Source organism: Rhodamnia argentea, chromosome 3 (assembly GCF_020921035.1).
Source record: "Rhodamnia argentea isolate NSW1041297 chromosome 3, ASM2092103v1, whole genome shotgun sequence".
NCBI lineage: Eukaryota > Viridiplantae > Streptophyta > Magnoliopsida > Myrtales > Myrtaceae > Rhodamnia > Rhodamnia argentea.
The window spans coordinates 22665900-22685819 of NC_063152.1; the positions used below are offsets into that span (position 1 = coordinate 22665900).

At 41.4% G+C, this 19920-nt stretch overlaps 1 protein-coding gene across 3 annotated transcripts; it reads left to right on the forward strand.

The window, feature by feature from the left end:
- Positions 1–13777: 13777 nt before the first annotated feature.
- On the forward strand, positions 13778–19306 carry LOC115728496. Of its 3 annotated transcripts, none has more exons than XM_048276921.1 (4): positions 13778–14162; positions 14947–15134; positions 15240–15344; positions 18308–19306. In XM_048276921.1, the coding sequence occupies exons 2-4, from the start codon at positions 14966–14968 to the stop codon at positions 19045–19047; spliced, it is 1014 nt and encodes a 337-aa protein (XP_048132878.1). In that variant the 5' UTR covers positions 13778–14162; positions 14947–14965; the 3' UTR covers positions 19048–19306. The 3 variants fall into 3 exon arrangements, with proteins under 3 accessions (XP_048132878.1, XP_030514674.1, XP_030514675.1); XM_030658814.2 differs by having other exon boundaries at positions 13780–14162; positions 14914–15134; XM_030658815.2 differs by having other exon boundaries at positions 13784–14162; positions 14914–15134; positions 18311–19306.
- The last annotated feature ends 614 nt before the right edge of the window (positions 19307–19920 follow it).

A 19920-nucleotide genomic window follows, 5' to 3' on the forward strand; every position in this document is an offset into this window, starting at 1 on the left:
GTATCACGCCCCGACTCTCGAACTCGCGACATCCCTATCAATTCGCCACAGGTCACAAAAGATAGTGTCCCGGGTAGGCTATTGATCAACGTACTTACAATGCACGCGGAAACGTGAACTCTCCCGGACAATTAACAATAAAGATAGCAAAGTAGGAAATCAACTCAATCATTCGGTCAAAAGACAATTTCATTTCATTGGTAAAAAGCATATGAGTGTTAACCCTACATAGCTACACACGGTCATACACAACCCCATATTTTGGGGCGGCTCTTTAGGACCTCAAAAAGACATACGATCGGGTAAGGTTAAACTCTCATCTACTTCCAAAATCCTACAATGACCCTTGCCTTAAACGCTCACTGGTTTCATCACTTGGGACCCGAAAATGGGTTAAAAAAGACGGGGTGAGAATCATGAGTCAACGCCTAAACCCGGCTAGGACGTTGATTCGCTCGAAAAATCCTACCAGGCAATCATAAAAGCATCATACGTATAACAATCAACCACATGTAAACTTACCAGTATTCAGCCATGCACAATACAATGCTCAACTCAACTTAACAGCAACGTCGGACAATCAACGGACACGGCATCATATCAACTTGCATGCGTAGGACACCACACAAAGTCCAATTATTAACCGGTGACCCACGCGACCGGCGTGGTCGGCGCACACGACTAATGTAACCCCAACGCTACGGCTGGCATTGTCTGCTGGCGGGACTAGGCATCATCCCTTACTTCTGGTAACGGCGATCGAAAGCTATATATCTAGTGCGATTAGCACGGTATAGCGGGCAAGTATTCCAAAAAGGAACTTCGATCCGTCACAAGTCGCGATCGACATCCGACAATTCACGTGATCCATACGACTAGCACGGGCGTGAATTGACGTGCTTCCGACAAGTCGTGTGGTTCCGCACGAGCGGCACCGTCCGAACTTGTCGGGTTCCCATACGATCGGCACGGTTTAATCTCATCATATGACCACTCGGGCACATCCGATAACCAATCAATTTTTATCTTTTACTTTAGTCGGATGCTCATGTGGACGTGTACAAGACTTGGTCCACGGCCGTTTTCATGCTAAAATATGCAATTTAATTTTGCACGTGGTCATATGAATGCACAACATTATCCACAAGACATTATATCTAATATAGGGTGTCTAACACCCATAACTATTCACGCAACAACCAACAGTCAACACCGAGCATCCAATCGGACATTCAATCACTGCGGATTAATTAAACACAATTAATAATCCCAACAATAATTATTAATCCAATTTCAGCCAATTAATAGTCGCACGCTCGGCTTTGACGTATCACTCACTTGCGATCAAACACCGGCAATCACTACCTAAACAATCGATCCAGTCTACTCATCAATTAGCCACAGACAGTCTAACTAGTTCGACTACCTTAAATAATTATGGTTATTTATCTTAAACTCAATTTCTATCTAATCCGATCACAATTAATCTACCTAAACACCTAAATTGTTAACTACGCTAATTAACTATTATTGAGCACAATTAGCGCCATAATCGGGTTTAGGGGTTTAACTCACAATTAAAATTATCTCGAGCACTAGACTTTCGTATCGAGTCAATACTATTCACGAGCACCGTTAACCGGCACTGTTCACCTATAATGTTCACCGATACTATTCACCGAACGGAAATTTCGACCGTATGCTCTTAGGATGACGGCGGGGCCGTGACTCGGGCGGTCGGGGAGTCGGGTGAGTAGAGGACGGGTCGACGGAGCTCGGCGGGCTGAGTTGGAGGTCGCGGCTGCGGAGCGACGACGGCGGCTCGGGTGGCCGAGGCTCAGCAATTGGGGCAGCGCACGCGGGTCTGTGGGTCTTGGGACCACCGGGGACAAGCGTCGAGGTTGAGCTCGAGATGGTGATGGAACGCAGTGAGGGCCGGCTCGAGGAGTTACGGACGACGGAGGTGGCTCGGGGGCTCGGGTGGAGGCGTGGGGTCGAGGCTGCAAGGCGATACTAGAGGGGTTGAACGAAGCTAGTGGACGGGCAATAAGCTTGCAGCGACGACTGCGTGAGGTGGAGCGGTGGTAGTGCGGCGATGGGCAAACGATCGGTCAAGGCAACAACAGAGGAAGGCTTTAGGTGGAGGGGGGCAGTGTCGCAAACTAGAGAAGAAAAAGGAAGAAGAAGAAGAAGAAGAAGAGAAGAAGAGAGAGAGGGAGAGAGAGCACGTAGGGGGTCTAATCATGGTAGAAGGAGAGGAAAAAGGGGGGAAAGAGAGAGAGGGTGAGGAGAGAGAGAGAGTAACATGAGGGGCTGATGGGTGGGTGGTGACGGGACACCACTTGTCCCATGGCCCATTAAAGCTTTTGACTTTTTGTGAATAAATACTTGAAGGAAAAGTTCGAATATCATGTAATATAGGATTGGTTGGACATTTGGCTCAACCGATAGAAAATAATTTTAATCTTTTCACAGATCGGGCTCGGTCGTAATTAGGCTCGGGCGCGAGGATGAAAAATCCGAAATTGTAGCAACCGAGAATTCGAGATCTAATTGAAATTGAACAACAAATCGGGAACCGTCCAAAATTCGTCACTTACGTCATTGCGGTCCGAAATTTTACCAACCGAAATTCAATAATTATTCTTCCTTTTATTGAATTCGGGCAATTTACTGATTTCGAATTTCCAGGGTGTCACAACTCTCCCCGCCTTAGGAAATTTTGTCCCCGAAATTGCAATCTTGTTACACCCTCAAGAGATATAGATACCGACACAACACCACATTCTCACCGATCGTTAAACACGACTCATTTCATATTAATCCTTACCTCAACTCAGCACACTAAAATCACAATGCGATCACTAAAATACCAGTTAGATTCAAGCTTACGATCCTCAAATGCTAACCCGTCACAATTTCGTATCCACAATCCGACTTGATAGGTTAAATTGTCTAATTCCAAAATTCGAGCTTAAATTGTCACCATCCGGGTCGGCTATTCAAACCAACTATTGATTGTCATACTATAACCATAATTCTCCACATCAACTAGCCAATCATGTTGGTTGATTGACAATCTCTTAATTGACAACCGACGGAAGTTGCTACTATTCCGCTACCAATCACAAATACATTCTACAATATATCACATAACCTCTAATTTAACCTTTCAAACCGACATCCGTCGCCGAATTGTAGGCCATACTAAACTGCAGCTTCGTCTCCAATGCCGATCGCAGATTTTTCCAAAACGTGGCAATGAACTTGGGATCACAATGTGAAGTGATAGTCAATGGCACTCCATAAAGGCATATTATCTATAGTACATGCAATTCAATATATCTTTCTAAGGCAAAATCCTTTTTCACGCCTATAAAAAGAGCAGGCTTTGCCAATCTGCCCACTACGACCCAAATCGAAACATTGCTCTTCCGACTTCTTAGCACTCCATCACAAAGTCCATCGTGACAAGGTTTCATTTCCATTCTGAAATTTCCAACTGTTGCAACAATCCATTAAGCTCATAGTACTAGGCCTTGACTTGTTGGCATGTCAAACACTTCGCCACTTGTTTACTCATGTCGACGTCCATACTAATACACCAAAATGTTGCCTTAACTTTTGATACATTCGTGTATTAACTAGACTATTGCCGTAGCTACTACAACGGGTTTCTTACAAGACTTCCTTCTTAACAAAAGTATGACTCTTAAGTTCGCCATCTCAATAAACTATATAGCCTTACTATGCTTCCGGTGCGTGCTACGATCACTAGTCTTCCCCAATTACCACATCTCGTAATCTTAACCTTATACTGAGTCAACACCAACTGTCGTAACTCGTAGGCTTCTCTAACAATCCTTACTATGTCGTTCACTCATGCTTGTTATTACTAACCTTCCACGTTCGTTTCCATTACTCTTCGTTCCACCCGATTGTCCGAGGTACCATTGATTACAAGTCTCAAAGGGTATACTCTTTGCCATGATAATCTTGGTCGCTAGTCAACTAACTCGTATGGGTCTCGGATCAATTCAAGCTATTCATAGTTACATGGCAGAGAGTCCCATTCGATTCACATTTGGAGGTACAAACTAACCTTCACTAATATCGCAAAGTACAGAACATCACTTATTCGCGGCATCTCCATCCACTCATAGTCTTTTACTTGTCACTCAAGGAATAACGCTATACACTTCCGAAACATATTTTTCATTTTGAGAACCAATTTTAAACATGAATAGTGCATGATCGCGCTTGTTATTCATCACACATCTCTTAGTTTCCCTTCGGTCTTTATCAATCTGAACTTTTTAACTCCACAAGCGATCATTGCATCCTAAGCTCAATTGTCTAATTTCAATCTATACCTTCATGCCTGATCGCGATTCAAGCGACTCTCATATGCATTCAATCACACCACATGTTAGTCCAAACGTTCATCATTCACTTTCTTGTGAATTTGTTCTCATCAATGAGGGCCATCGATAAATTCAACAACTTAAATCATCAAGGTGCAACACCAATTCAGACCTATAATCCACAATTATCGATCACCATAATCTTTCCCAATAGGTTAACCACCAAACTCCAACGATTTACACTTAGATCCTCACCTCCCGAACTTATCTCCCAATCTATTGCCGGTCACTATGCTATATTCTCGAGTTTGGTCATTGACAAGTCAAAATTCCGATCATCTAATCTTACTGGCCCTTCACCCAAACGTTTCTTATTCACTTCCTGAACCTCACATCAACCATTAATTATGGCATTTTCACAACAATCGATATCTAAAACCATTAGGAACCAACACGATTTCAAACTGATGACCCACCAAAATCAATCCTCAAACTTCATATCCAAAGCCATTGATACGTTATTTTCATATCGACTTATCGTTCTTAATTAAATCATTAAACATTAATCACATTCACCACTCAAATTCACGCCTAAAGCTCTCTTAACTTTTGTTCGCTTCCTTGCAAGTCTCAATCATATTATCACTACCATCGCCAGGTATCCTTGACACCCACTTTCTAACAAATGTATCACTTCCAATGACGAAACCAACGGGGTTGAGGTCCCACCTCGACCTCCAACGAACTCAAAGCTAACCCCATCTAGCGGGTTAAACAGCACGACCTTACGACAACAATCCACTATGGCTTTTTGCTTCATCAGCCAATCCATTCCCACAATTAGATCAAAGTTGAACATATGTAACACAATTAAGTCTATTCTACCCTCATGACCACCTATAACCAACTTATAGTCGGGATAACCTACAGCAGCAACTACGCTATTCTTTAAAGGTGTAGAAATTTTAAAAACAACATCCAAAGGCGACGGACTTAAACCGGCCAATTCAGCAAATCTAGCAGCCACAAACGAGTGCGTAGCTCTCGGATCAAACAAAGCATACGCCATATGATTGTGCAAGAGGATCGTACCTATAACAGTCGGCGAATCCTTCGCCTCTTCTTGGGTGACAGCAAATACCCTTTCTTGCGCTTGGGGTTGACTTTGAAAATTCGATGGCGTGTTTCGCCCAAATTATCCTCCTTGCCGCTGTGGCGCCCGCTCGACTCGTTGCCTCTGCGAGCAGTCCCTCACTTGGTGACCTAAGCGGCCACAACCAAAACATGCCCCTCCTCTAAATAGGCACGGACAGTGTCTATGCCTTTGGCGGGATAAGTGACATGCTCCATCTTGGCGTAACACCGGCTTGCTAATCGCCCCTCTTTCGTTGGGTCAAATGTGGTGTTTACCACTAGGCATCGGCCTCTTTCCTTGCCAAATGTCCCTTCTGTACGAGGGTACGAATCGTGATCCGGTTGCAGCAACCCTTTTAGCCAAGTCACGCTCCACCATTTGCGCCCTCTCATACAGATTGTCATAATCCTTCAGGTTGAGTGGCACCAACACACACTTGATTTCTGGTTTCGGTCCATCTCGGAACCTTCTTGCCCTATCTACGGGGTCCTCTATCATTCTTGGGGCATACTTCTACGGTTCAGCAAATCTCGCCTCGTACTCATCCATCGATAATCGATTTTGGCACAAGCGAAGGAACTCAGCCATCTTTTGTTCTCTCACGGTATCCGAGAAGTACTTCCCATTGAACGCCTCCACAAAGGCATCCCATGTTGGGACTATACCGTCGAGAAAGACCCTATCCTTAGTGGCTCTCCACCACGAACTTGCATTGCCCCGCAACCGATAGACGGCCATAGTGACCTTATCTTTGATCGTACACCTAAGTAGAGCGAATGCCTTTTCCAATTCCTTTATCCAAGAGGTGGCAGCCTCGGGATCTCTGCTTCCCGCAAACTTAAGCGGCTTCGACTTAAGGAACTATTCCACCAACTCCCGTGCTTGGTGTCCATCATTCGCCACTCCAACCGACATGTTCCCTTGTAATACTTCAGCAGCGGCGGTAGCATTTTGGTTCCTTACTTACTGCCCCATTAGATCCCTAATAGCTTCAAGTGCCTTGAGGATCCCATCGATTCTCGGATCCCGCCCGGCGAGCCTAGCTCGCGATGCTCTTTCACCTCCATGATCTCGGTGATCGTTGGGTTTTGGCTAATAGGCCTAGCTGGTCTAGCTCGGGGTACTCTTCCACCGCGCTTACTCATTCCGTAGGTATTGTACGGAGTCTTGCTCACCCCATAGTAAGACGCGATAAGAAGGCAACCCGATAATGTAAAACACAAACATCAATCACATGCACAAGCGTATAATCTTACTAACTATCCCATTTCATATAACTCCTTATCACTCCAGGCCAATGACCGGGTGGATCGGACTAACCTTGCTCTGATACCATCTTGGGCGGGGATGTCACGCCCCGACTCTCGAACTTGCGAAATCCCTACCAATTCACTACGGGTCACAAAAGATAGCATCCCAAAAAGACAATTTCATTTCATTGATCAAAAGCAGATGGAGAAAAGTACACTAGAAGTGCCATAACTTGTGTACGGCATTCACTTGAGTGCCATAATTTTCAAAACGTTCACTTAAGTGCCATAACTTTCAAAATCGTCCACTTGAGTGCTACGTCGGAGCAAAATCGTTCACTTGAGTGCTACAGTAACTTTTCGGGCGTGCTACGTCGGCTTTCCGATATCTACGGTACCTTTTCCGGTATACTACGGTAACTTTCCTGGCTGCCACGTCAACATGGCACTCAAGTGAACGATTTTTAAAAGTTATGGCACTTAAATGAACGTTTTGAAAGTTATGGCACTCAAGTGAACGCCGTACAAAAGTTATGGCACTTCTAGTATACTTTTCCCAAAGCAGATGAGTTTTAATTCTATAGAGCTACACGCAGTCATACACAACCCCATACTTCGGGGCGGTTCTCTAGGACCTCAAAAAGACACATGGTCGGGTAAGGTTAAACTCTCATCTACTTCCAAAATCCTACAATGACCCTCCCCTTAAACGCTCACGGGCTTCATCACTTGGGACCCGAAAAATGGTTAAAAACGAGGGGGTGAGAATAATCTCGGTGAGTCAACACCTAAGCCCGGTTATGACGTTGATTCGCTAAGAAAATCCTACCAGACAACCATAAAAGCATCATACGTACAATAGTCAACCACATGCAAACTTACCAGTATTTAGCTATGCACAATGCAATGCTCAACTCAACTCAACAATCACGTTAGACAATCAACGGGCACGGCATCATATCAACTTGCATGCGCGGGACACCACACGAAGTCCAATTATTAACCGATGACCCACGCGACGGGCGTGGTCGGCGCACATGACCGGTGTCGCCCTAACACTACGACCGGCGGTTTCTACCGACTAGACCAGGCATCGTTCCTTACTTCCGACGGCAACGATTGAAAGCTATGTATCCAGTGCAACCGGCACCGCATAGCAGACATGCATTCCAAAAAAAAGCTTCGGTTTGTCACAAGTTGTGACCGACATCCGACAATTTGCGTGATCCGTACGATTGGCACGGACGCAAATTGACGTGCTTCCGACAAGTTGTGTGGTCCCGTATAACCGGCATGGTACAAACTTGTAAGGTTTCCGTACAACCGGCACGATTTAATCTCATCATATGATCACTCAGGCACATCCGACAACCAATCAATTTTTATCTTTTACTTTAGCCGAATGCTCATGTGGATGTGCACAAGACTTGGTCTATGGCCGTTTTCATGCTAAAATATGCAATTTAATTTCGCACGTGGTCATATGAATGCACAATATTATCCACAAGACATTATATCGTATATAGGGTGTCTAACACCCATAACTATTCACGCAACAACCAACAATCAACACCGAGCATCCAATTAGACATTCAATCACCGTTGATTAAACACAATTAATAATCCCAACACAATTAATAATCCCAACAATAATTATTAATCCAATTTTAGCCAATTAATAGTCGCATGCTCGGCTTTGACGAATCGCTCGTTCGCGATGAAACATCGGCAATCACTACCTAAACAATTAGTCCAGTTTACTCACCAATTAGCCACAGACAATCTAACCGGTTCAACTACCTTAAATAATTGTGGTCATTTATCTTAAACCCAATTTCTATCTAATTCGACCACAATTAATCTACTTAAACACCTAAATTGCTAACTACGCTAATTGACTATTACTGAGCGTAATTAGCGCCATAATCGAGATTTAAGGGTTTAACTCACAATTAAAATTAGCTCGGGCACTAGACTTTCGTATCGAGTTGATATTGTTCACGAGCACTATTCACCGATACTGTTCATCGACAATGTTCACCGGCACTATTCATCGATCTTGTTCATCTAATGAAAATTTTGACTATACGCTCTTGGGACGACGGCGAGGCCGCAATTCGGGCAGCCAAGGAGTCGAGTAAGTAGAGGGCGAGGTTGACGGAGCTCGGCGGGCTGAGTTGGAGGTCGCGATTGCGGGGCGGCGACGGCGGCTGCTCGGGTAGTTGAGGCTCGGCGGTTGGGGCGTGCACACAGGTCTGTGGGTAGCGGGACCGCCGAGGACTAGCGCCGAGGTTGAGCTCGAGATGGCAACGGAACGCGGTGAGGGCCGGCTCGGGGAGTGACGGACGACGGAGGTGGCTCGGGGGCTCGGGTGGAGGCGTGGGGTCAAGGCTGCAGGGCGACATTGGAGGGGCTGAATGAAGGCGGTGGGCGGGCGGCGAGCTTGCGGTGGCGACGATGCAAGTGGAGCGGTGGTAGTGCGGCGATGGGCGAACAGTCGATTAAGGCAACAATAGAGGAAGGCTTTGGATGGAGGGGGGCAGTGTCGCAAACCGGAGAAGAAAAAGGAAGAAGAAGAGAAGAAGAAAGAGAGGGAGAGAGAGCACGTGGGGGGTCTGATCATGGCAGAAGGAGAGGAAAAAGGGAGAGAGAGAGAGAGAGAGAGAGAGAGAGAGAGAGAGAGAGGGTGAGGAGAGAGAGTGACGTGAGGGAGGGTTGATGGGTGGGTGGTGATGGGATACTACTTGTCCCATCGCCCATTAAAGCTTTTGACTTTTTGTGAATAAATACCTGAAGGAAAAGTTCGAATATCGGGTAATATAGGATTGGTTTGGACATTTGGCTCAACCGATAGAAAATAATTTTGATCCTTTCATAGATCGGGCTCGATCAGAATTAGGCTCGGGCGCGAGGATGAAAAATCCAAAATTGTGGCGACCGAGAATTCGAGACCTAATCGAAACCGAACAACAAATCGGGAACCGTCCAAAATTCATTACTTACGTCTCTGCGATCCGAAATTTTACCAACCGGAATTCAATAATAATTCTTCCTTTTATTGAATTCGGGCAATTTACAGATCCGAATTTCCAGGATATCACAAGCGGAGAGTCTTAAGAAAAGTTCTCCTTACGAAGAGAATGATCAAGATCTTCTAATCAACGATTCGTTAGGGGCTAATACTTTGTAATAATAATTTTAATGCAGATAGCTGAAAGGAAACTTACGATCCGAAAAGGCAGTTTATGAAAATTTAGGAAAATTATGAACCCAAAGACAATGCACAAATATAGATGGCATACTACGAACTCAATAGGCACCCTGTGAATTTTGATTATTGTTTATTATAAATAAGCAATATTAATGCAAAAAATAAAAATGTGGAATCACAAAATGGGGGAAGATATGTTATAAATCCAAAAGGTAATTTGGCAACTTTATTCATAATAATATTAATACAAAATGTGGCTTCATTAATCAAAAAAAGTTTGGAAGTTTCGCGAAGTTTTCTACAAAGCTAGAAAGCCTAGTTGTTCTCACTGCAAAAGAAGAAAGGCAAGAAGCGAGGACGCAAAAGAGCCAACCTGTCTGTACTTAATGGCTAATAAACAAACTAAAGATGATGACTTTTAACCTAATGAAGTGCAAGAAGTGTCGCAAAGGAAGTAATAATAATTTAAGGAAGTCGACTAATGCACTAAAAAGAATAGCTCTATTAAGGCTCCGTTGATTTAACAAAAAATAAATAATTTAAAAAATATTTTTCGTTGCCTAATTCTTTCGAGCAATACAATTGGTTATCTTAAAAAAAAAAAACCCTTAAAAGAAATATTCTATCATACAATCTGCGATAGAAGGGAGTGTGATTCTTTTCAGAAGGAAGTCTTAGTAATTTAACAATCTGCAAAGGATTTCAATGCGCGAAATACCTTTTTACAATAGTCTTTCCTAATATAAATCAAGAGCATTTTTTTTAATCGAAATCAAGAGCGTTGATTAGAGCAATTTTTACACTCATTTATATCGACATGATGTTTATGCAAACAATAGATACGACATAATGTGAAAATATCCGACTTTATTATTGGGATTCACCAAACAGTAGATATGATATATCAAAGATCAATGAATTGCATATTATATCTTTTGCATTTCAATTTGGCTAGAAATTTAGACAATCAAACGCAATGTAAGGGTGTCCTAACTCCAACCGACAGGAATTGTTAGTGGCGTGAACGTGAAGCATTGCAGTAAAGTAACCTAAAGTCAGTGCGAAGAAGCACAAAGCATAACCCTCAAAAGAAGTGGAGGCAAAGATATCATCAGTTAGCGAGATTAACTAACACTACCGTTCAACAGTGAAGTAAATCTCGATGCAGTTAAGGAAAGATGATAACCATCTTAGCAACTACTGTTAACCGACAATTGTAGGTATAAATACTTGAATTGTAGACCGCCAATCGATCAAAGAAGACCCCGTTGTTAATCCTTAATTCCAGTTTATCTTTACGTTCCCAGTATTTTTATATGGTGTCGGCGATTGTTCTCGGTCTTGGTACTTTTGCCTTTTTCGCGCCATTTATCTTTTTATTTTTCACCGGGAGTAAACAAAGGACCCTTTACAACCTTTGTCGGTTGCAATTGATTCATCCATATCTCAAAAAGACATTCTGTCGTCGCTTTTCAATACAAATAGGATGAAAGAAGAAATGAAATGTTTTGTAGATGCTTAAGGAGCTGAGTTTGGTAAAAAAGACCAAAACAACATTGCTGTAGAAGATGTCTCTCTTGTTTAAATTTAGTCACCACATGCTCTTGCTATTTGAGGAAACCCTCATCAAATCCTTTTATATGATGTCGCAGCGAAGTTACATCGGACATCGAGTTTTTTTTCCGAAACCTGCCGCTTTGTTCTGACATTTTCCATTGCTTGTTTTGAAATAAGAAAAAAAATACTACTGGCGGACTCACCGCTCTCAAACGAACCAAATCTTGAAATTTCATCACGATCCACAGCTGCATGCACAACCACATATTGTGGCCCTTCAAATCCACGTGCCTACGTGCCTTTGAACAATTGGTAGCGGTTTCACAAAGCTCTACATCGTAATAAAATAGGATGTCCTGAATTTAAATTTTTGTATACTTTATTATATATTTTTCACGCTTCGTGTTGGGCCAAAGTCTCGTGGAAGATGTCAAAATTCATTTGCACTCGTTATGCAAAGATGCCAACATATTACGGAAGCACCATCTAATGCCCGTAAAAGATGGTGGTTGATGGTAGTTGTACCTAGCAATGAATCTTGGACATGCTAACCTCGACCGAAGGCCAAAGCTATCAAACAAGAATCTCATATCAAGAAAGGACAGCATGTTGAGGCATGTGCTTTAGGTATCAAAAGCCCGTATAAGGTGTATTTATCTGAGTGAAGGAATTTTCCACGAATTAATTTTTTGGACTCTCTCGTGTTTGGCTTGATGAAAATGATCATTCAATGAAAAATCATTTGCGTTACGTATTTAAAACTAGGAAAATGAATTTCCTAATTTGAAAAGAGGGGAAAAGATTATCCCAACAAAATAATCCTCGTAAAACATTTTCCTTTATCAAGAAATTTTTTCCGAAACAAATGTCCTCTTAAATTGAAAATAAGCAAGTGAAGCGATCTTCATGAATTAAGCACTAAGTTGCGAGTTATCATTTTTCGGCATAGGAATGCAGGCAGGAGAGAAATCCATTCATGGGAAGCTTTTCGGGATGTCGAAAGGATAGAGAACCCGAGAAACAATAGGGTTCTTCTAGTTCCGAGAGAAGTTAAGGGCGTGCATGGTAATACTTATATTCTAGAAATCAATTTCTGGCCATAAATTGATTTTTCTACTTTTGAAAAAAAAAAAATTACTGCTTCAAGTGGCTCTAAAACTACTTTTAGAGTAAAAAAAAAAAATGCTCCAAAGGTAGAAAAAATAAAATTGTGTAATCAAAAGGGTTTATGTTCAAGAAGTTATATTACCAAACGGATTAGAGTAGAAAATTCTATTCCGAAAGTATTGTCATGCGCGCCAGATCTCGAATGTAGAATCTATCACAGATTCCACACTATTCCTCTAGGATCGAAAGCTCTACCTCAAATAAAATTTATGAAGATGTAAAGGAGTTTCCAAGAATTATAAAAAAGTGAATTCAAAGATCACCGTCATAGAAAAAGAAAAGTGCAATCAAGCCCTAATATTTTCAATTTATGAAATCAAATATCTTCCTTGGCTCCATCTAACCAGGGTGACATATAAAATGTTGACCAAACTTTATTCTTATCACTTTCCCTTTTTTACACATAAGAGATATGCAGAAGAAAGAAATATGAAATATGTGTATTATAAACATTGAAGAGTACATGAGTTTTATTAGATGATTATCTAATGTGACATATCAATTAAAGGGAGATAAATGCCTCAGTCTAAGAGATGCAAAGAATCAAGATAAATATTCTAATTATCTTTAACAGCTGAAAATATCTCAAAAAAAATATCTCTAATCTACGGGGCCAATTAAGGGCTCGAAGTTCTTTGCGGGGAATGCAGGTAAAAGCCTACTTTATTTCACGAAAAATAAATAATTTTAAATAAATAATTTAAATATAGTGGCTTGAAATAATTAATCAACCAAAAAAAAAAAAATATCTCACCGTCGATAATCATTTATGTCAAAATATTTGCATTGATGATTGTGGAAATTTTTTTTGATTAATTTTTTTTAAATTATTTACTTTTTGCGAAACAAATGAAATCGTAATTTTGTGGATATTTTTCTTTTAAGTAAAACATTTGTGCCCGTTCTTTAAGTCGCTTTTTAGGGTAGTTTTGCCCTAAATTGGGGTCTCTGTGGAGAATTGTTAGAGCGACGGTGAAAGCTCAACAGGTAATACAGCACAGCTGCACCAGCAAAACCGGTGCGTTTCGTCCGAAAGCACCTTCCGGAAAAAGGAAAAGAGAGAGTAAAAAAAAAAGAAAAAAGGAAAAAGGAAAGAAAGGAAAAGGGCAAAACTGCGACACAGCAGTTCGCTCTTGTCGCCTCTCCCTCTCTCCGCTCTCTGCCTCTCCGCCACCAGCGCCGCTCAGGCACGGGCGACGACGGCGACGCCTCCCAGACTCTGCTTCTCCTCTTCTTCTTCTTCTCTCATTCTATCTGCCGATAGAAATATCTCTCTATCTCTCTATCTATCGGACTCTGCGATTGTCCGGTGTTTTATGGTCTTGGGTCCTTCATTTCTTCGTAGACACTTGCCTGAGTTCATTCGCTTTGTTCGTCTTCCTCGGTCGTCTTCCGTGGCCGTTCGTTTTCGCTTAATTTAGGAAGTTCCTCGCCGGAGGCGGGCTCGTCGGGAGTGAGCGTGCCATTGAACTGAGACGGTGAGCCGACTGTGTCCCACGCTGATCGTAGTTTCTTCTAGAACGTTGCTTCATCTACGTGGTTTGAGATTTCCGTCCATCGGTGGTGTATGTAGGTTATATTTGGTTGTGGTCATTGAGACCTGCAACTTTTTCCTAAAACATGGACGGAGGGATCCGGTGATGACTTATTTATTGGAGATACTCAGTTTTATTCTGCTTTCTGCGTTCTGTCTTGACATGATTTGTGTTTTCCGATAGGCTTGGTTTTGCTAATTGTTGCTGTGAGTTCTGTATTGCATTTGTTCTGTAGTTGAGGGAACAATTTTGCTGGTGACTTCCTTTTCATTGAATAATTAAATGGATTAGGGTACATCTGATTGAATGTCCTATATGAGCGTTGTTTTTTGACTTTTTCATTTCGAAAGCAAGAGAGTTTGTGATTGTTAAAATGTTAAAAAGGTCTTTTCCATCATTTCCCTTTGTGCAGATATATCTTCGGAGCATGATTTTCGTGGGTGCGAGTACAGGTCATTTATGATTTCACTATCTGGTACTAAATATCACGTTTCTATGTCTCTCCACCTATTGGGAGCTAAACAGGCAATTTCGGCAATGTCGAGCTATGACTTTTAAGTCCTAGAGATCCAAAAAAATGGAAAGCAGAGTCGACATATACTTGACATAATGCTTGCTGAAGAAATTTTTGTTCCATCCTTTAATTTAATGGCCTATCAAAGCCAATTAATCAGTTATTCCTTCTCTCTTTCAGGCCTTATTCAGATGTGTGAATAATTTGCCCCAGCACTTCAGTGGCTGATAAAATGAACCCACGAACTGCTGTGGTGTCTAGAACTCAGAAATCAAACGGTTTTCAGCGAGAAGGTCCAAATTGGGTTCTTATTGCAGGTGGTGCCTTGTTAAGCACTTTGTCATTTCGACTTGGTTACAAGCTGAAACAAGCAATTGACACAAAGCAGCCTGACGACTCTGGTAATTCTTGTTAAAATCTGGTGTTCTTTTCTTAAATTTATTTGCACATTTATTAGTGGTGTTATTCTTAACATGGTTCTCACTTCCAAGGATGCTTATGTTCAGGGAATGGAAAATCTACTGACAGGAGAAAGCAACCCGCTTCTCGTATGCATTCTAATATGTATTCCTATATGCAAGGCAATGATGGCTGTTTTAATTGCTTCCCAGGTCTGATTTATGAACTCTCCTTCTATTTCAGTTCTAATAAACTATGTTAATCTGGAAACTCTGGTGATGCATGATCATTGGCCATAGTACTTCTACTCTCTAATGAGGCAAGAGAGTGGGAAGGTTTATCAAGTAATTTATACTAGGCGTAGCCACTGTAATATGCATTCCTTGAAGAAGAGGAAAAAAAAAAGAGCAGCAGAACGGTTCTTTGTTCCTTTATTTTTGGGTGACTAGAGAATTGATGGGTTCTACAAGTAAACTAAAAGGTGTTAGGATCCTTGCTCGTATTGTCGTGCCACATTAGAGTTCTTTCTTATCATTGGGTTCTGAGGAGGATTTTCATTTCCTGGGATACCCCTTAAAGATCATTTGTTTCTGTGGCTTCCTATGTTACCTAATGAACCAAGCTTGTATCCCACGGGTTCGTTCTCAAGTTGACACGGCCTTTATGGACCTATAACTTTGGTCTTCAGATAGAACTTCAACTTTGATGGTGGTAAAATCAAAATTAAAATCTCCAATGATGAGGAGAACATCTGAACAGTCTTACCTTATAATTTACCTTGAGGTGATGGATTGAGCAAAGAAAATCTCGGCCAGTGGAACTACATATAGGTTTTCACTGGTAAAATCTTCGAGCATACTAGGATTTAGCTTTGACAGATGAAGGAATTAGCTGTTAAGTCTGTTTATTCTTTCAATTGGAAAATTATTAAGGTTTTATAACAAACAAAATGTTCAATTTGTCATATGGAGAAATTGATCTTTGGAAGATAAGGAATGAACTTTCTTCTAAGAATTTATGGAGCTAACAGATAACCTTTTACAGTCATCCTCTTCTCAATCTTAGTTTCCATTCAGGTATTTCATTCTATAGACACAATTTCAAAATCCAATTTCATGCCTAAGCCTTTTCAAGCAGAGAATCTCATGAACCGACTTCTCAAAGATTTCTGGCATTGGGCTCTTTTTTCCCCTTCTCCATTTCTCTTTAGTTGAACAAGTCAATCAATGTGTGGGCTGGCTATGTTCTAAAGTGGTCGGTGCCTCACTTTGCGTAACTTTAAATTTAAACCACCTTTTTGGCCTAGCCTAGCCTAAGTCTCTGAGGAATGCAGAACACTCTATCCTACACTTTGAGGATCGAGCTTGGTCAGGCTTTTGCATCAATACTGCTAGAAGTGTACCTGTCGTTTCAGATTGAAGGCTGTGACTTTCATGCAAAATGATTGATTAAAATGATCATATTACATTGTTTGAAGCTGAAAAATCCTACGCCCTGTCTAGAGCCTTACAGCTGCACATCCAACACTTCTTTCTTGACAAAAACATATCCATGTAGTAGCATTGAGATGCCATATGCCAGATGTTCAATCTGCGCTGCGCTCTAGGTTTAGAGATGTTTTATACATCCCCAATGGTCACTGTTATGAAAACCGTGATCTAACACAAGAGAGATCATGCGATGCAAGGATGCCTGGACATTTTGACATGTGCTCAAAATCATTTTTGGTTGGAATTGAGTCGAGTGGATTAATCACCTGGTATCATTGGAATCAGGATAGGCAAGCGTGTTTAACAATTCCACAGATAACCTATTTCACAAGAAGAAAATGCTTGTCAAAGTTATAAAACCTGAACCATTGCAAGACAAACTTAACTATGTTGACTCTGACTCTGTCAATTCTAATAAAAATCTTTATGATGGCCATAGCTCTCTCTCTCTCTCTCTCTCTACATGATGATTACTTGTCAATGAGATATCTTCTCCATGTAGAAACTTTTCTGTGGTAAAATGTAATTCCTCTCTTTTTTGCGGGAGGTAATACAAAATAGAAGAATCTTACCATGGTGCTGTCACAAAAAAAAAGAAAAAAAGAAAAAGAAAAAATCATCCTTTCCCCTTCCAGATGATGCTGTGAATCTGTGGCATTGGGCTTGATAGGCCTGGATTTTGCACAATTTATACCCTTGCGTTGTCCTTTCAAGTTATAGTAACTTTTAATATCTATAAGCTTGTCCAAACACTTGATTCTAAATCTCTAGTTCTTCTAAAACTATTATTATTTTATGATGGTTATCACCTATTTGATTTCATGGACACTTACAACATCTTTCTTGGAAAAGCAATTTTGATAACCTTTTGCTATGGATGTAAAGATATTTTCCATGCTTTAATAACATTAGCCTTTTAAGCTGCCACCTTGGTCTGAGCTGGGGCAAAACTAGAAGAAGATCAAAAGTGTGGTTTGTAGTTTCAGTTGATATATTTGTATCACCATGAAGTTGGAAAAAATATAGGGAAGTACATTGCTGTAGATGCTTAATTTTGGTGTGTGCTGCAGTTGGCTCTTCTGCTGACAATATGCTGTCAGGTGTTAGCATAGCATCTTTTAATTGAGCTTTTGTATTGACAGCACTGGATATCAATAATTAAGGTCCATACTCTCTGTATATCTCTGTGTGTTGTTCAGTAGGTTTTGACGACTTTTGTGCAGGAATAGGCTGATAGTTATTTCCTGGTAAGTAGTTGGAAGGGGATCTAGCAATACCTTTGGGAGAGAAAAAAATGATCCATGTGGTGATCAAATGATTGGTTCTACATCATTCACTTGTTTATGCTACAAGCAAAGATGAGATTAGATGAGCCACATGTCTTAGGCCAGTATCACCTGCTTATTTTCCTACCTCCACTCCTTCCAAAAATATTCATGAAGTGGACTGCTGAATTTTTTTTTTTAATTTAAATTTTCGGTAATGGGTGATATTGGTGGCAAGAGTTCATAGCTTTGTTGGGAAATCCTTCATGAGACTTGGTAGAATCTTAGCTACATGGAATATTGTCGCCTAACTTTTTGGTTTGTTATCCTTTTTTCCCTTTTAAAGTTGATAAGATCCATTCACTGGTATTTCTTTTTTGGCTTTCAAATTCATGGGAGTGTCTATTAATTGCAATAAAGCAGGAAATGAGGGAGTGATAGACCCAAAGCACCCTTCCACTGAACAGATGCTCGAAGAGCCAGAATCATCTCTCCCCTTGGTGGCTGTTCCTGCCCCTGAATATAACAGAGAAAATGGGGTAGCCTGGGCATCTTCACCTGATCGCTTTGAGTTGCCTCCAAAGCCATTCCACCCTTCTAACTGCTCAGAGTCACCATGTGTCTCTGAATCTGGCTCTGACATCTTCAGCAAAAGGGAAGTGATTCATAAGCTGAGGCAGCAATTGAAGAGGAGAGATGACATGATTCTGGAAATGCAGGATCAGATGACCGAGTTGCAGAATTCACTCAATGCTCAGTTGGAACAATCTACTCATTTGCAGGCGCAACTTGATGCTGCAAATAGGGACTTTTTCGATTCTGAGAGGGAGATTCAAAGATTGAGGAAAGCTATTGCAGATCACTGCGTTGGACACATGGGTGTGCAGGAGAAGAATTCGACAGCCCCGGTATGGCCACCAGAAGTGAGAAATGGCCATACAAATGGGCATGTCGATTGTGAAAACAATCTTGATTCTTTTGAGAAGGCGAGAGAAATGGATAAGATTGAGATGTTGAAGAAGGAAGTTGGAGAGTTGAAGGAGGTCATAGAAGGGAAAGAGTATCTGCTGCAGAGCTACAAGGAACAGAAGGCAGAGCTCTCTTTGAAGATTAGGGAGCTACAGCAGAGATTAGATTCTCAGCTCCCGAGTATTTTGTAGGCAATGTCGACACTTGTGCATATGGCTTTATTTTTCTTTTTCCGTGCATCGGAATTTGAGGTTTCCAGGATTGCTAGAAGCGTCATTTTCTCCTCATTTCTTGGGTGATGTTTTCATTTGTGTTTGCTCTTGTGCAGCTGCGTAGGAGGTAGAACATAGGTTGCGCCTTTTTATCCCCTTTATTCGTCCGTTGTTTTTTATTTGGACCAGAAAGAGAGCAGTCTGCTTTGCGCACAGTTTAGATTCTTCCTTGTTGAAAGATCGCCTTAATTTTTATGGCATCGTTAGTATTACCAAAATGTTGTGGCTACAATTACAAGCGATCCTATTTACTTGGCTGCCTGAGTTGTAATGGTTGACTTTCCCAAAGCGAAGCATCGGGTAGTGGAAGTACATGCAGGATTGTGAAGATTTCTTGCATTAAAAGGAAAATTTGGATCAAATATATCTGGATTAAGCCAATCTCTTGGTTGTAGTCTCTATGCAGCTCATTCATTCAATGTCCTCATGTACCGACAAGTCGAAAGTGTATCAAGCTGAAACAGGAGAACCGTTTTGATGTGGAGCAATCCTATTGTCACTGGAAGAACAGGACAGAACAGTAAGTGCTGTTACGAAATAATCTTTTATGCAGAAAATGCCTGTATTGTGGCAATTTGTTGATATCTTTTATGCAGGAAATGCCTGTGTTGTGGCAATTTGTTGAGCCACGGCCGAGACGTCTTCTCTTAAGATGGTCTCGTGTACAGACCAAAGACACCTCAAATGATCCGTAACAGGAGAGAGTTGAGGAAGATGGATACCGGCTGAGCTGGAGCAAGAAACCAAACTTGGCTGGGAAAAGGTTGTGTGCATTCAAGGTTCGGCAGTCTG